This window comes from Zootoca vivipara, chromosome 9 (assembly GCF_963506605.1).
Source record: "Zootoca vivipara chromosome 9, rZooViv1.1, whole genome shotgun sequence".
NCBI classification, from domain to species: Eukaryota; Metazoa; Chordata; class Lepidosauria; order Squamata; family Lacertidae; genus Zootoca; species Zootoca vivipara.
The window spans coordinates 74,770,263-74,788,467 of record NC_083284.1 but is presented as its reverse complement, the minus strand read 5'-3'; the positions used below and the strand labels follow the sequence as shown (position 1 = coordinate 74,788,467).

The window sequence follows — 18,205 nt, the reverse complement described above, 5'->3', positions numbered from 1 at the left end:
CATCTAGATCAAGGGAAGTAATAGTACCATTGTATTCCGCTCTGGTCAGACCTCACCTGGAGTATTGTGTCCAGTTCTGGGCACCACAGTTCAAGAAGGATACTGACAAGCTGGAATGTGTCCAGAGGAGGGCAACCAAAATGGTCAAAGGCCGGGAAACGATGCCTTATGAGGAACGGCTTAGGGAGCTGGGTATGTTTAGTCTGGAGAAGAGAAGGTTAAGGGGTGATATGATAGCCATGTTCAAATATATAAAAGGATGTCATATAGAGGAGGGAGAAAGATTGTTTTCTGCTGCTCCAGAGAAGCGGACACGGAGCAATGGATTCAAACCACAAGAAAGAAGATTCCACCTAAACATTAGGAAGAACTTCCTGACAGTAAGAGCTGTTCGGCAGTGGAATTTGCTGCCAAGGAGTGTGGTGGAGTCTCCTTCTTTGGAGGTCTTTAAGCAGAGGCTTGACAGCCATCTGTCAGGAATGCTTTGATGGTGTTTCCTGCTTGGCAGGGGGTTGGACTGGATGGCCCTTGTGGTCTCTTCCAACTCTATGATTCTATGACCCCTGACCGTTGCGTCCAGTCACGAACAACTCTGGGGTTGCGGCGCTCATCTCGCTTTACTGGCTGAGGGAGCTGGTGTACAGCTTCCGGGTCATGTGGCCAGCATGACTAGGCCGCTTATGGCAAACCAGAACAGCGCACGGAAACACCATTTACCTTCCCACCAGAGCGGTACCTATTTATCTACTTGCACTTTGATGTGCTTTCGAACTGCTAGGTTGGCAGGATCCTGATGTCAGAGAAAGGGCCAAATCAGACAAGACAATATTCACACAATTGAAAGTTTCACTTTTAAAAAACCATCCACACCTTTCCTAATGGCAAGAACAGCTTCTGATCTGTTCTGGCCCTTAGGTTGCTATCTTATGCACTTGTCTGGGAACAAATACCACCAAATAATATGATTTAGTTCTGAACAAACATGCATGGTAGTACCCTGGAATATGAATGCCCTAGTTCAGGCATCCCCAGACTGCGGCCCTCCAGATGTTTTGGCCTACAACTCCCATGATCCCTAGCTAACAGGACCAGTGGTCGGGGAAGATGGAAATTGTAGTCCAAAACATCTGGAGGGCCGAAGTCTGGGGATGCCTGCCCTAGTTGTTCCAGTATTACACATGTAAAGATGAAGTATTGTTCATCTTGTTCTAATTAAAAGGACTGGAATAAAAAAAACAAGCAATTGCTAGCCTGTGAGGTACTAACATAAATGAGGTTAAATTTCATGCAAGTTGCTAATGAACCTTGAAATTCAGATCTCAAAACTGAGGCACTGCTGCCCCAGACTAAGGAAGGCAAGACTTTTTAAAGGAATAAAGGAGGATATAAGCAAGTGATAGCCCAAAAGGGCTTTGCCAATCTGCATATCCAAGGCTGCTATGAAACCAGAGAACATCAGCCATGAAACCGGGCACTGAAAGAGGTTAGAGGTGGGTGCAGGGCAGGTTTAACCACATTCATGACCCATTGCACTATTACAGCCTTAGCTGCCAATTGACCATTCAGAGCAGGCAAAACCTTAGTTCTTGTCATCCTTTTCAGTCACTGAAGTACATCAGATTCTTACAACTTTTCAAGTACTTGCAGTGTGGTGTGAAAGGCAGACATGAGACCTGACCCAAAGAACAGCCATTTCAGCCATAACTGAAAGGGGGAAGAGAAGAGTAAAGAACTTCTACTGAATTGATCAACAGGTAGTCTGATTGAACCAGACATTCAGTTTTAACACTGTATTACAAAGAGTTTAATTTTTAAAAGACCAGCCATAAAATGTGCTTTGTGAAAGTTTTAGAAAATAAAACATTTAGGGTCCAGAAGCATAAAAATATTCCCCGACTTAAATACATTAGAAAAGATGTGAAAACAGCAACTACCTCAAGCATTCCACTTTCCATTCTATGATTGAAGTCCAAACATGGAATAAATAGCTTCTTTCTTTCTTTCTTTCTTTCTTTCTTTCTTTCTTTCTTTCTTTCTTTCTTTCTTTCTTTCTTTCTTGTAAAAGTAGAGTGGTTGTTGAAATGTGCTCATTATTCTTAATAAGAGAGTTGATGCTGAACTTTCTTTTGTGACAAGGCAATTTAAAAATAAAATAAAATAATGCCTTTTTCTGTTGGGATTCTATTTCAAAGTCTTGATTGCCAATCTCTTTAATTGTCAGAAAAGTCCTCTATAATCAGGCCTTGGCACAACTGCACTGCTTTACTAACTAGACCTGAAAGAGCAATAAGTTCTCCTGCTCAAGTTCTGTGGAAATGAATGAGAGCTGGGCAAGAGCACTGCCTTCACTTTCAATGGGATTCACACAAGGCACTTTCCTGAGCAGACTGTACCCTTGCTGTTTAAACAGATGGTGAAAAAAGAAAACACATAAATGAAACCTGAATCAATAGTGGCAAAGTGATTATTATATACTCACATTTCCCTGAACAGGCTGAAGCTTTGCATAGATGCTGCCTAGTCACTATCCTTCCTAATGAACAAAATGGATACCAGCAAATGGTTACCAATAAGCAGCCCTTGATTCCCTAAGATCAGAGGACTGTCACAAAAGAATGTCTACAAATAACACGAACAGGCCACAAAATAGCAAATGTAGACCAATGTAAAGCAGTGCACAACAGGACCAAACGTCTTAGCTTCGCAAATAGCACCGATGTGGTCCCAAACTTGCAGTAATCTATCAGAAAAGAATAACAGATTGTAGACTTAACAAAAGCAACAGAGAGCTGCCCTCAAACCTGATCCAGCCATTCCTGCAAACCTATTCTCTCAGTTTCCAGCTTCGTGGCAACCAATCACAGAGCATGCCATACATTCCATATTGGTCAAGCATCAAAGCTGATGCTCAAAGGGACCTGAAGATCTGCATGTCAAGATAAAGTTGGGACAAAGAAAAATGACAGGAGGGAATGGCACAGAAAAACAGTTCCTTTAAATTTCACCTGGCATGCCAAAAGGGTGAGAAAATTATAAAGAAGAGCTCTGTTGGAGCAGGCGAAAGCCTCATCTAGTCCAACGTTCTGTTTTCACAGTGACTGACCAGAATGAATGAATGGGGAAGGCTGTGTGCATGCGAATGAATGGCCCTCGACTCTGAAAAGGATGAGGCTGCACTAGAAGCATTTTGTTTTCAGTTCTTTTCTACTAGAAGTTCTTTTCAGTTCTTTTCAACTAGTACCTTAGGGTACCGCACATAGTCAACATTCTCTTTGCTCCAACGTTTTCCTGCCCTCCCTCACTTGACCATGCTTACTGACTGTAGTTTAATTTCTAATCTCACAGGATTACTTATGCTGGTCCCATTTCATTAGCACAGGATCACATTTCTACCATCAACACTAGCAGAATACTAGAGCAACCATCTTTCTTTCTTCTATGACTAAAATGCTGGCCTAAAACAAACACTCTTACAGTACACAGGCACCAGCACGTGATTGTACTAAATTGTTCCAAGACTGCTTTGTAAAATAGGAGACACTAGAATTTGTAATCAGTGCTTCTCACTTTCCACTTTCTAATGAAAATGAAAGGATGTCCCACCCTTTTGTGGCTTCCAGCAAATGTTTCTGCCCGTGACTTATCCATTCTTCTTGCTCAGCATACACCCTACTACAAAACAAACATTTAAACATTTGTTTTGTTGCTTCCGCCTCCTTGCAGTTATTTTTGTGCCCCTTCTTTCTTTTCGTTCTTACTTTTTTCTGTTGTTTCACTTGAGCTGATCTACCAAAAGTCTGAAAAGTCAGTCTTTTATAATGCCGTTTCACACCGAGGCAACTAATAGTTCTTTCTGATAAAACTGCTTTCAGGACATTGCCTTTGTACTTATTAATAACCTTCATGATATTAATTATTTCTGGTGACTCAACATCAGGGTGGTTTAAGACAACTACTGGCTGGTTAGGATGAGGGCATTTTATTAGCTGATCACTTTTGAATGCTACAAGTCTAAGGCATCTCATGTGAGCAGGCACCACTTCAAGGAAGCATTTCTCTTGAGCCGATAGTCTCTTCCGGGGCAAACTGTTTGCAGCATGTGCTCGCTTAGCTTTGTTTGGGGGATCTTCACCTTTCATGGCCCTTTTACTTAACCCACTTGGGCTGCTGCCTTTGTGACATGACAAAATACCATTTTGTTGGCCGTAACTTGGCACAGAACTAAGAGAGCGGCAGGTTTGACTATGTGACTCACACAGATTTCTAGAAACCTCATGAACTTCATTCTCAGCGGACAAAGTTGGACCTTTGTCAAGTCTGGCAGAAACACAGCAAGGAACTGGCCTTGGGATAAACATTTTGTTGCAATATCGAGAAGGGGATGGTGACATTTCATTCCCATTTTGTTTTTCAGTTGGGGCTCCAGAACTACTGCAGTTTAGCACTCTCAGTAGAGTTCCTTGAGGAATGAAAGCTGGAGAAACAGTGTTTGTTTTTGTAATCACCCTGGTTTTAGTTTTAGCCTTTTTAAGTGTTTCCAATTGTTGTTCTTGCTTATTAGAAAACTCATTAGAAAAAGTGGTGTCCTTCGGTCTCCGAGGAGAAGGCACAAGCTCTTGTTCAGATATCATATTTGAGCTAGTTTTCTCACTCTTTTTTTCTGGCAATAACGCTTTCTCCTTAGAGGCTTGGCTGTTACTGTGTCTTAATGAAGCAGCTAATTGAGATTTCACATTCGATTCAACAGCAGACATCAGCTGAGCAATCTTTCGGCACAACAACGACGTGGACCTTTTCTTCTGTAATGTATCATCCCACTTAATTCCTTCCGGGATATTTACAGCGCCAGAGCTGAGGGAAAAGACAGATGAGATCACCGGACCATCTAATGAATCACCTTCATATTTTATATTGTGTGCTTCCAATTCCATATTTTCTTTCTTTCTTTCACATTAATTCCATTTATCACACTTAAGACGTTCTCAGACTCCTCCGAAGCTAGAGACGTAGTCTGCTGTGACACTCCAACTCTTTCCAAAGGGTGAAACAAATGGGAATCAAACAAATGTGTTTTTGCAGCTACTCTAAGCTCGTTCCATTGTTCTTTTTTGGCATTAGTTAAAGTGAAGCACATGTTACCGAATACCGAAGGCGGCAGTAAACTATTGTTTTTCTGGACAGTATCTAACAAATCATTTGGGGACTTGTTCTTATTTTTGGAAGAGGGAGCCTCTAGGCATATGGATGGATCTGAATTGGAAGTTTTATGTTTATGTTCTGAACATTTTCCCTTTTGAAAGAGTTCTGGGCAATTTGTTTTTTCAGAAGAAAACTCCGCTAAAGGTGGTATAAGATCATGTTCTCTCTGTGTGTTTTCTTTGCAAGTAGCATTTTCCTCCTGGGTATTTATCAAGTTGCAGTTCAAAGTAGTAGAATTGGCAGAATCCAGACAGTTCTTGTCATTCTCATTATCTAAAGCACAAGACTCAAGAGTTGGGGGCACACAGTAATTTATTGTTTTTTCATCTTGTTCTGCACACTGGTTTCCATATTCTCCTTTTTTAGATTCCATAGCTTCAGAGGTAGTTCCTTTCGGAGGAATGAGTTTAAGAATCAACTGTCGTGTACCATTATTTCTTTTAATTTCTACTATTTGTGCCAAACAATTATGTGGAACACAAAATTTGGTGGGTGCAACCACTGTTAATGGCATTCCAGGTCTTATAGGCCCCTTTTTGGGAGAATAAACTTCAACTTCCATCAATGCATCTTCATTTTTATGGATTCTGACATCAGATAGTTTACATACATTTTTATCTTGTATGCAGGCTGTACTTTGAGTACATTCATCATGAACTGACGATGAATCAATTTCAGGAATTTCGTCTTTAATCCCACAAATCTGAGATAAGCTTGAAGGAGTGGACAGAGAAGCTTTCAGGGCATGTTTCTTCCACTCCAAATTATGCTCCGGTGAACAATTTCGTTTTTGATCAACTTTTGCAACTGAAATCATTTCTTGCTTCTCAGTTGCATGTAATCTTTTCGTGTGTTTGACAATATAATCTTGCCTAACTGCACCATAGTCACAGTATTTGCACTGGAATGGAAATCGTCCAGTATGTTTCACTAAATGCTTTTGGAATTCCCCTTTGGTGTAAGACACCCAATCGCACTGGGAACAAATAAATTTGATCTTTTCATGTTGAGCTACATGTTTCTTATGTCGCAAGAGATCCTTTGTGGAAAATCGGCATTTGTCACAATAATATTTGTCTGGCTGAAAGTTTTTTACTTTGAAGACTCTTAGAGGCTTAGTCGGGGACATTTTCTCTTGGGCTTCAGTATCCAATGCAGGCGCAATCTGAAAATTGAGAGTCCTCAACAGGCACTTGCTACAGACATCGTAGTCATCTTCAATATCTTGGCATTTCTGCTGATGCAACTGTAGGGCCAAAATGTCTTGCACACATCTACACTTAACACAACTTATTGGGTACAATTCACTTTCCTCAGCTTCTTTATATACAAAATTGCAGTTATTATCATTTGCCTTTATTGTATTTGCTTTATCAACATTTGTTTGCTTTGGCAATGCAGTCAATGACCTAGGCCCTTTGTTCCCTCGGCTGGCAGTTAATATTGGTAAGACTTTCCTTGTTTTCTTCAGCTGCATTTCAAAAGCTGACCTTGCGCCGATTCACCTGCTACAGATGTCATAGCGATGTCATGCGACGATCATCCCAAAGCTGCTGCAAAGGAAGCAAATGAAGAAGCGTTTCTAAATAAGTATATGCAACTCCTCACATTTTAATTCAACAACAGTACTCACTCACAAGCACTTTGCATGGAAATAAGTCCCATGGATTTAAATGGAAAATTCTTCCAAGTAAGCATGCTTGGATCAGCCTTTAAAAACTGTTGTATGAACATAGGGCTCTTCCTTATGATTGGGAACCCTGTTTGGATTTCTTATTTTTTATTTTTTAATGAATTGGTTCCCATGAACCATCCTGAAGCAATTAACAATAAATAAATAAATAAATAAATAAATAAATAAATACCATTTCAAATCATATACAGATACAGGCAGAAATAAGAATCTCCACTTAATACATGAACATGCCCATATACAGTGGTACCTCTACTTACGAATTTAATGCGTTCCGAACACACATTTGTAAGTCGAAAAAAATTGTAAGTCGAATCCCATAGGAATGCATTGGGAGGAAAAATTCATAAGTAGAAAAAATCCTATCTAAACCGCATCCAAGATGGCGGACAGAGCTCCATTCGTAAGTAGAAACATTCATAAGTAGAGTTATTCGTAAGTAGAGGTACCACTGTATATGTTCTGCAATCTTCTCCAAGTGTTTGGCATGGTTTCAAATACAAATTAGGGGGTGGGAGAGACCTGTGGTCCTGCCAAGCAAACTATGAATGGGTTATTGCCCATTTCTCCCCTATGAACTGCCCTGTTTCCTCTAAAAGCATTCTGGAAGGCACCCTAACTCGCTGAAGCAGGTTTGCAGGTGAAACAGAGGAGGATGTAGACTGGGATGGGGAGGTCTTTGATACACACCCATCCCACAAGCGGAAGTGTCTTTTGTTAACATGGCAAGGTCTTCAAATTCAGCTAATTCAGAGGTCTGCAAAATGTTCTGCTGAAATTCTGTTTTAGTATTACTGTGACTGTGTGCTGTGCAGAAAGGGAATTGACACTCAGCGGTAACATATTCGCATCAGGAACATGAAATAAACTTGTACAAATGTGCAAACGTATTATTGCAGCTCATCCTATGCATGTTTACACAGATCCTTCCAAGTTCAATTGGTCTTAAGTGCGTAAGAGTGCAGCTTCAAAAGTTGAGGAAAAGACCAAATGATAATTGTATCTGGTAACAGTGACAGAAAATAAAGTTTTGTCATATTATTGAAACACAATACTGAAGAATGAAGTATTTTGAATGTGAAGCCAAATTAGATACATTGCCATGAAGCCACCAAGAAAATAATAGGTGTAAACACCTCTCCCCCCTTCCAAAGTTATGAAATAATCATCTGCCCTGGATCTGATCTAGGGCGGTGCACGTATTTCCTCCCCCCTCCCAAGGTGCCAAGCTGAGGGGGGTACACAATAAAGAAAAAGCAACTGTACCAAAAGGAAAGATCCTGAAAAGAAGAAATATTTAAGGCAGGGGTATGCCAAATGTTTGACTTTGCCAAAGTCCAGCACTGTTGACAAATTATCTTGAAGAGGCAAAAAAACCAGGTACCTTATGTAAGAAGTTATGTAAATATACATGCTCACCTGGAAGTTAATTCCACTGGGGACAATGGGGATTACATCCAAATAAAGAGCCTGCATCTGTGAGTAGATCTCTCTGGCGCCAGCTCTGTGCCTCCCCATTGACCTGACCATGGAAAGGCAGGGTCGCGGATCCAGTCCAACTGAGACTTATGGGGACTTGAGCTCCGATGCAGGAGGACCTGCTTCCGAGAAAACACCGGCGGGATTCCTCCTCCTCTCTTCTGGCCCGCCTCGCGGCCCCTTTACACCCAAGGAAAAGAGATGCTGCGCTCCTCCGAAATGGCGCAGGGACGCGCGCGCGCGCTCCGAGCAGCCGCTTCCCCGAGCGCGCACGCCGAGGCAGGGCGGACGGGATGGCGAGGGCTCCGAGGAGAGCAAGGGGCTGGGGGGGAGGGGGGACAGGAATCCGGCCGTTCGAGAAAGAAAGAAAGAAAGAGGTTAGGCAGCCCTCGCGAGGCGGAGCTGCAGCTGGAGAAGCGGCTTGGCCGGCGATGCTGGAGGAAGGCTCTCCGCGAAAGCGCCCCCCCGTCCAAGAGGCGCCTCTGTCCCTTCTGGCGGCGCGCGCGGCGGAGGAACTGACCTCAGCTCCGCGCCTTCAGCTGCTCACCTCCCCGCTCCCCTCCCCGCCCAGCGTTGGCTGGCGAGGCGCGGGTGCGCGCCGGGCCGGGAATCTCCTACAACTCATCGAATCAGAGCCTTGGAAGGGAGCCCGAGGGTCATCTAGTCCAACCGCCTGCAAAGCACGAATCTGCAGCTGTCCCTTGCCGGGATCAACCTGCCGGCAACCTTGGCGCTATCAGCGCCGAGCTCTAACCAACCGAACTCTCCAGGATTATTATGCGTCGCTGAAATCTGCCGCCCTGCCTGGAGCCTTTTCCCCACTTACTTAGGAGCAGTGTTTTTTTTCTAAAAAAAGAAAAAAATGTTTAGGGGTACTCTCATTTCCCACTCATATTGAAATACTGCCCCTTAATGAGGCCAAACTTAGATTCACAAAATGTTTAGGGTATGCCTACCCCTGCGTCCCCCGTCCCCCCGGGAAAAAAGACCTGTTTGGGAGCAACACAGTGGGGCTTCCTTTGGGAGAGCGTCTCCACTCGGCTCAACCCTCCTACCCATGTATGTAACCATTGGGGAGTGGAGAGGGGGCAAATCAAGTAAATAAATAAAAAATACCTAACTAATAGTCGAGATTGTAGAAAGTTTGACAGAGTTTTCTGAGCACTTGGGGTCAAAAGAATAATTTAAAGCAACTGTTGAGACATTTCATTCCGAATGACAGAGCCAGACAGAGCCTGAGGATGGTGACAGATTTTAGTAGTAGCTAGGTTTACATATGCTGGTCTTTACACAAGGTATTGAGAGCACAGGATGTCTCCTTGGTGCCTTCCAGGATGTGTTTTTGAGATAAGATCTCATAATGTGGATCTTCTGTCATATTAATGCTAACCTTCTTGGTCATGCCATGATTGACAGCAGAGGTTCCCAAACTTATTAGGCCTAGCACCCCCTTTTCAGGAAAAAAAAATACTCAGCACCCCTCTGGAAATCTCCCTTCTTTAATTTGTTAGGACCTGTTGGTGGCCTTTACTAGCAATCAGTTATAACTTGCATTTTGTGTGTTTATTTGGAAAAAAAGGTAATCACTAGTCTATGTTACATTGGGAAGACAGGAGTGTGCTCTGGTCCATGGGATCACGAAGAGTCGGACACGACTAAATGACTAAACAACAACAATGTTACATTGGTAAACATCATTATACAGCAGATGAAACATGTACAAATGCTTTTTCAAAACTGGACAAGGAGGTGGACTAGGACCTGGGATTAAAAACCAATGGGGTAGATCAAACTACTGTGCTTGCTAGATCTTGCTGAAAAGCAGTGCCACAGAACAGACTAGAGGGGTGTATATTATTGTGGGAGAAATCAGCACAGTGAAATCAATATAAGAAATCAAGCAGGGGCATCTGGAGAAATAATTCTTTTTCCGTTTTCCTGTATTGCACAAAACACAGCTGCAGAGCTCATCTACTTCTGAAACAGAACTGGTGTTTGAAGGATGTAAAAGGTGAGTAGTGGAAATGGATGCTTTATCTAGCTCGGGGGGGGGGGGCAAGGCAATGTACCTGCTGTCTTGAGTGGAGCAATTTGGAGTTGCATTTCCCCAAACTTATCATATTATCAAGGAAATCCATTTTTGCAGGGGTAAATCAGCAGGGTAGGAGCTGTTTGAATGGGATGCAGCACTATTTTTTCTAGAAAAAGAGGTACCGGAACTCACCACGACTGCCTCCCTTGTTCTCTTATAATGCCACTGCTTCAAGTGGCAGGATCCACAGCAGCAGCAGATCCGGCCTCCAAAGAATACCTCTTCCGCTACTGCTGCTGCTGCTGCCACTCACTCCTTGGAGGCTGCTGCCTTGGCAGCTCCCCCCCCCCCCCACGTGCCACCTCTGGTCTCCTCCCACCCACAAGGAGAAAATGACAGAGGCTGCCCTCTGGGGTCTGGTAGCCGTGATTCAGAGCAGGTGACTCCCCATCCTCCATGATGGCCTTTGATTCCTGCTTCAACCATCGGGCAAGGTTGACCTGATTTCCTCCCTTGTTCCTGATGTAGATCTTCACTCACTCCTCCTTCCTTTGCGGGGGGAGGGGGTGCCATTTTGTGGTTCACCTTAGGGACTGTGAGAGTGAGTGATGATACAGGATGTGCCTCGAACTCAGTGGAAAGTTCCAGGGTGTCAGCTAAGTTAGAGTAGGAATAAGGAAGTATAGCCCATGCTTCCTAATAAGGTTAACTTTAGAATAGAGAGTGTAGATTGGTTAATGTATTAGAAATGTGTCTTTCTCTGATAGATAGATTGTAAGCCAAGCCTCTAAGGAGGGGCGGCAGCAGTAGGGATATAAGCTTATGCCTGTACATTGCTCGGGGCTCTTCGCACCACTCAGGTCGTGGAGCCCGCCTTTGCAAACGCGTTACAATAAAGAGGAAGTGGTAAGACTTACTTCGGTGTCTCCTTGTCTGATTGCAAGTCCACGCAATTGACTTCTCACAATTTTGGCGCCCAACGTGGGGCCCTCGACGGTCTGCGCGGCGGGGTACTGGAAGAGGGTCGGCCGGCACTCCGTCCTTTTCGGAGAGATCCACTGTCCGGACCCCGTGGCGACAGGTTCCGAGGGCTGAACGACGGAGAACCGATTTAAGGGTGTTAGAGAAAACAAAGAGAGAGAGGAAGAACGGTCAGGGACCGTTGCAGTCGGGGACTGCCTTGCCCTGCAGGGACGCCTGCCAGTTCACCAGCCACCGAGAAGGAGGCACTGGACTGAAGGGGGTGAGTATTGTGTGATTTTCTGAGAAGGGAAATATTTGGGGAGGAGAGTTGTATGTGTGAAGTCTCAGTGTGAAAGAGAGGCTCCAAACGGACGCGTGAGTGTGGACCGGAGGCCCGGGACTCCGGCGGGAGGATTAGCTTGCGGTTCCGTTCGCCCGCGAGGGAAACGGCCAGGCGATTCCGTGCGACTCTGAGAGTGCAAGAATTAAGAGACAATAATGGGAAAGGGCCAGAGTACTTGTAGGAGGGGTCCGGGAAATGAAGGAAAGAAACACTCTATAGATCCTGATAGTCCACTGGGACAAGTATTGTTACAATGGGACGAGAAGGAGATTAAGCCATATAGCCGGGGACTTTCTAAAGTGACAATGATTAATCTCTGCCGTGTCACATGGCCCGAATACCCTATAGGACAAGGAGGGGAATTCAATTGGAACCCGGATGGGGAGACGGACCCATATTGGATCAAACAGTTGAAATACTATTTAATCAGAGAAAAGAAGGACAAGGAAAAGCCATACATAGAACTCTGGTCTCATGTTACATTCTTTGGGCCAGACCCACCAATGAAGCAATTTCCATTAAGAGAAAAAGGACAGGAATCAGATGAAGGAGACAGGGAAAGATGGGAAGAAATTAAGAGAACCCTAATCGCCAGTCCGGCATTGGCCCTGCCCAATTTACAACAACCCTTCCACCTATATGTGACAGTGGCATCCCAAACGGCAGTAGGAGTGCTAGCTCAGAAAAGGGGAGGAAGATACCAGCCGGTGGCTTATTTGAGTACAACATTAGAACCAGTGGTTAGAGGGTGGCCAGCGTGCATACAAGCGGTGGCAGCAGCAGCCGAATTAGTCCTAGAAAGCAGAAAATTGACTTTTGGGGGAGCCTTGATTGTACACAGCCCTCACCAGATAGGGGCAGTCATGACAGGAGCGGCCCCTACCTGGATGACGGACAGACGTCTGGTACAATATGAGGGAATTCTGAGGACGGGCTCAGATATCACCATTGGGACAGACAGGAACCTAAATCCTGCAGAATTCCTAAGAGGAGAACGGAAGGAGTGGGAGCCAGATGAGCACGACTGCCTGAAAAGTATAGAATTAATGGCAAAAGTAAGGGAGGATCTAAGTGAAGTACCTTTGAAGGAAGGAGAAAGGTGGTTTGTGGATGGATCCAGTTACGTCAGGGAAGGTAAAAGGAGGTCAGGATACGCGGTGGTAAAGGAAGACGGGGAGGCCGTAGAAAGCGGAGCGCTCCCCAGTACTTGGTCAGCCCAGAAGTGTGAAGTAATGGCATTGACCCGAGCCCTAGAATTAGCAAAGGGATTGGACGTGACTATTTGGACAGATTCAAGGTATGCGTGGGGAGTGGTCCATACCTTTGGCAGGACATGGAGGGAGAGAGGTTTTATTAAGGCAGATGGAAAACAGATTGAGCACGTAGCCTTGCTGGAAAGGTTGCTAGAATCTCTGATGGGACCACGGAAGGTAGGGATTGTACATATTTTAGCTCATACCAGGGGACATAGCCCAGAGGAACAAGGAAATGCATGGGCTGACCTCCGAGCGCGAGAAGCAGCGGAGGGAGAGCCCAGAGATGAAATAGCTAGGCAATATCTCCTCCAGGTTCCTGTGGTAGATCCACAGGACCTGAAGAACTTAGTGTTCACTCAGAAGGAAAAGGAATATATGGAAAAGGAAGGGTGGGAAAAGAAAGGAGACGCTTGGGAGACACCAGAAAGGCAGGCGGTTCTCCCTAAGTCGGCAATGTTAAATGTCCTAGAGAAAATACATGAGGGAAGCCATTTGGGCACTGAAGGAATGGTTAATCTGGTGAAACCCCTGTATTGGAGCAGAGACATGTGGCCCATGGCACACGCTATTGCATGGAAATGTCTGATATGCCAGAAAGTTAATAAAGCCCGAGCAAGAAAAACTGAGAGGGGCGGGCGGCCCTTGGCAGTGTGGCCATTCCAGAGAATACAAGTAGATTTTACTGAGTTACCAGAAAGAGGGGGGCAAAAGTATTTGTTGGTGTTCAAGGATCATCTTACAGGATGGGTTGAGGCCTTTCCCAGCTGCAGGGCTACGGCTCAAGTGGTTGGCAAAGCTATTCTGGAGCACATCCTTCCCCGCTATGGAATAACAGAAGAAATAGATTCAGATAGGGGGACCCATTTCACCCAATTGGCAATGCAAGAGGTGATGAAAGCGGTGGGAATCACGTGGAATTTTCATACCCCCTGGCATCCTGAGAGCAGCGGGAAGGTGGAACGGGCAAACGGGGAAATCAAGAAACATTTGACTAAGCTGTATCTAGAGAATGGGTTGCCCTGGACGAAGAATCTCCCCCTGGCTTTATTGAGAATGAGGGTGGCTCCCCGGAAAGACACGGGACTGTCTCCGTTTGAGATGATGATGGGCCACCCCTACTTAGCACACCTGGGAAATCCTCAGATTGAATTCAGGGATCAGTTCACCCGGAAATATTTGCAGTCACTGTCCCAGTCTTTGTTATCTTTCCACAGGCAAGGTGTATTGGCACAAAGGCCCCCATTATTGGAACAGCAACACGGCTTCCAACCCGGAGACCCGGTCCTGATAAAGGCGTGGCGGACGGAGAAGCTCACCCCGAGCTGGGAGGGCCCATTCCAGGTTTTGCTCACAACAGAATCAGCAGTGCGAACCAGGGAACATGGATGGACCCACTACCACCGGGTGAAAAGAGCTCCGCCTGAGAGTTGGACAGTATCAGCTAACCCAACCGACCCGCTGAAAGTGACTTTTACAAAATCAGGGACCGGGATCCAGCAGGGTACTCCCAGACCGTAAATGTGTCTATTCTGCACTTGTGAGTGTTTCTTTGAATGCTGTTGCTGTGCGCATTGTGAGGGGTGTGTGCTGTGTGTACATTGCACTGAGGAATGTAACATAGTTTTTATTGAAGACGTTATAATTCAACATTGCAGAGTTAAATTAGGAGGAGAAATTCAGTGTGAATTAGTAGAAAGCCCAACGGTGATACAAGCTTTAGAGTCATTGTCCCCTAGAAAGGCCTATTCGTTCATACCCCAAAGCTAAGACATCATGGAAATGTGGGAAGAGCCTTGGAACCATTGGTGGTGGTGGATGGGAGTAACATGCACGGCCCTAGTATTATATATGGTTATCTATTTTTGTTGGCATGAAAGAGACCGGATATGTGGGAGGCGACGTGGTACCACAATACCATTGGGGGTGCTTGCCCTTTGCCTCACAGCAGAATGCGCTGGGAACATAAGGTCAGGGGGCAAGATTTCCCTCTATAACATCACGGAACGAATGCACGAGTGGGGGGCCAGGAACCCCTATAATAAATGGCTACAAGTGGCTGAAATAATGGCACAAACGGTTAACAAAACTATGTGCCTGGTATGTACCCTTGGCCCAACAGACGCACAAGCAGGAATGCCATTCCTCCCACTACCATTTAATGTCATCCATTCACAACTTTTCCAGGCTCCCAGATTCCGAGCTTTGGCCAACGTGGCAGCACCCGTCCCCCTTGAGGGTTTTTGAGGTCCGAGGGCATCTGTGTGTCCACCGATGGAGATGGACCACTCAGTCCATCTTTGTGGGCCAATCTCATTGTAATTGTTCCTGTAACCCAGACGATGTGACGGTCGTGAATAGCGAAGTCATTTATAGTGGGTGTGATGGAAAGTGCCAACCTTTGGTCGAGCTTTTAAACCGAGTAGTGCTGAATTTCGCAGGGAGGGGGGGTGTCACGCGTGTCACGCAGGCAAAGGTGGGCCTTTATTGGGTATGCGGGAAAACCGCGTATACGACTCTACCCAGTCGGTGGTATGGGTCCTGTTTCCCTGCGTTCCTGTTACCACCCATGTGGGTCCTGCCCGGTAGCCCTACCAGACGCAGCCGAAGAAGCACCAGCGTGGACACTAGTAAATTCAGTGTGGCAAGTGGTAGCACACAGAATTGGGGTTCAGCATGGCCCCCTGAAAGAATATTAGCCCATTATGACCCGGCCTCATGGAATCAGAATGAGCCAATAGCGGGAGCAAGGGAACCCATCTACAATTTGAATCGTATAATTCGACTACAGGCTGTGGTAGAAATAGTAGCGAATGCCACCGCCGAGGCACTTCGGCTGGTCGCTACCCAGCTTGACGAGACAAGAACAGCGGTAATGAAATTAAAATTAGGGCTGGACTTTGTTCTGGCAAAGGAGGGAGGCTTCTGTAGAGCCCTTAATTTGACCGGAGAGGCATGTTGTTTTAACATCTCCAACCACGGACAAGCCATAAGAGACCTAGCGGATAAAATCCAAAAAACAGCACATGTCCCAGTACAGACCTGGGAAGGGTGGGACATGTCCTGGTTGGAGAAGTTTTTACCCAGTGGATGGTTGCGAGGAATCCTTTTTGCATTAGCGGGACCCCTTGTGATTTTAATCCTTTTCTGCTTTTGTATGCCCTGCTTGCTACGATGCTTACAGTCAATGATGGAAAGAATGATGGATAGGACAGTTCCCCCTCGCATAATGATGCTAATGCAGGCTTATAAGCCCCTCCCAACAGGTGCGCCAGAAGGAGGTCTAGAGGGAGATGAGGAAAGTGGACTAGGCCACGAACTACTATGTGAGTTCGAGACAAGATACAGAAAGAGGGGGGATTGGGAGAGTGAGTGATGATACAGGATGTGCCTCGAACTCAGTGGAAAGTTCCAGGGTGTCAGCTAAGTTAGAGTAGGAATAAGGAAGTATAGCCCATGCTTCCTAATAAGGTTAACTTTAGAATAGAGAGTGTAGATTGGTTAATGTATTAGAAATGTGTCTTTCTCTGATAGATAGATTGTAAGCCAAGCCTCTAAGGAGGGGCGGCAGCAGTAGGGATATAAGCTTATGCCTGTACATTGCTCGGGGCTCTTCGCACCACTCAGGTCGTGGAGCCCGCCTTTGCAAACGCGTTACAATAAAGAGGAAGTGGTAAGACTTACTTCGGTGTCTCCTTGTCTGATTGCAAGTCCACGCAATTGACTTCTCACAGGGACCAAAATGTCTTGGACCAGCCCGGGTGACGCTACTTAACTGGAAATGCAAACAGCTTCAGTTGTACATTTATGGTATGGTATGGTATTCCTGCCAACCTAGGAGTTCGAAAGCACGTCAAAGTGCAAGTAGATAAATAGGTACTGCTCTGGCGGGAAGGTAAACGGTGTTTCCATGTGCTGCTCTGGTTTGCCAGAAGCGGCTTTGTCATGCTAGCCACATGACCTGGAAGCTATACACCGGCTCCCTCGGCCAATAATGCGAGATGAGCGCCACAACCCCAGAGTTGGTCATGACTGGACCTAATGGTCAGGGGTCCCTTTACCTTTTTATGGTATGGTCAGGGCTGGCCCTATGGCCAGGCTGGGTGGCGCAGGGCGCCAGGGCACCGGGCGGATTGTCGCACCAGGGCGCCAGATATGCTTAAGACGGCCCTGGGTATGGTATGGTATATGATATGATATGATATGATATGGTATGGATAAGCCCTGAGAACATCTCTGGAGGTCTCATGTAGCGCATTGGAGTTGGCTGTTGGAGTGCTTCCAACTATGCTCAACCTATATCTCTATATCTGTTCTATATTCTGGGAAATGGTTTGTCTAATTGTTTGTTCTCTGCGCATTTGGACTCAGGAAGCCATATCTTCCAGGCCCCTGGCTGAGCTGCTGCTACAGCTTCTTCGGCTTTCTTCTCCTGTTGCCATCTCCTCATCGGAGGGCGTTTCTGCCGCTTTTGCAATCCCTGCTTCCTTACCTCCCTGCTATGCTCTTTAGACAAGACAGAGAGGATTTATGTCACTCCAGCTACTCTCCCAGTTTCTAGGCAGCCACACATCTTCCAAACTACCTTGGTCCTTTCTGCAGGCCTCCATCCTGCGTTTTCTTTGGTAGTAGGTCGGCCAATTGCACCCATCCAGCTCCCACATCGTCAGAGCAGCAGAATCTGATATGAGAGAATAAATCCTTCAGAATACAGTATAGTACTACATGCATAGGACTCTTGTGCTGAAGTCAATGGTCTTTTGACTGAGTGTCAATCCTTCAGATTTCTACAGTTATTTGGTATGGCATTTTGTCAAAAGGAAGGTAAAATAAGCAAGGTAATGTAAAATACAGCTAGATGCTGCAGTGGGATTTCTGAAAAGTATCCATGACTATATGACTTGATTGCTGCAACATTTGATAATCCCAGTGAGGTAACACTCCCCGAGCAGTATGTGAGACAGAAAAACAGATTTTCCCTAGAGGAAACAGCAGATGACCCCATTCTTGAACCAAAACACAAATTTCATATAGAATTCTTTGATGTTGCGGTGGATGAAAAAATTGCTCACACAGAAAACAAACAGTGCCATTTAAAGACAAGTATGGGTTTGGTTCAGCAGCTCTGTGGACACCACACTAGGGTTATGCAGCCGTTTTCAGGTGGCGACTCTGGGTTCGAAACTGCTGCATAATCCACAGTGCTGTGGATCACAATGACTGGACACTGCCCCAGCCCAGTG

General features: G+C 45.5%; 1 protein-coding gene across 1 annotated transcript; it reads right to left on the bottom strand.

Annotated features, from left to right (window-relative positions):
* Nucleotides 1-428: 428 nt before the first annotated feature.
* ZNF518B (zinc finger protein 518B) lies at nucleotides 429-5,062 on the bottom strand. The gene has a single exon (XM_035102084.2). It carries the CDS (start codon nucleotides 4,929-4,931, stop codon nucleotides 3,564-3,566), a length of 1,368 nt encoding a protein of 455 aa, XP_034957975.2. The 5' UTR covers nucleotides 4,932-5,062; the 3' UTR covers nucleotides 429-3,563.
* Between the last annotated feature and the right edge of the window lie 13,143 nt (nucleotides 5,063-18,205).

Bases quoted from the DNA above. Each gene is read 5' to 3' on its own strand.
- ZNF518B (XM_035102084.2), bottom strand. From the start codon at position 4,931: ATGGAATTGGAAGCACACAATATAAAATATGAAGGTGATTCATTAGAT.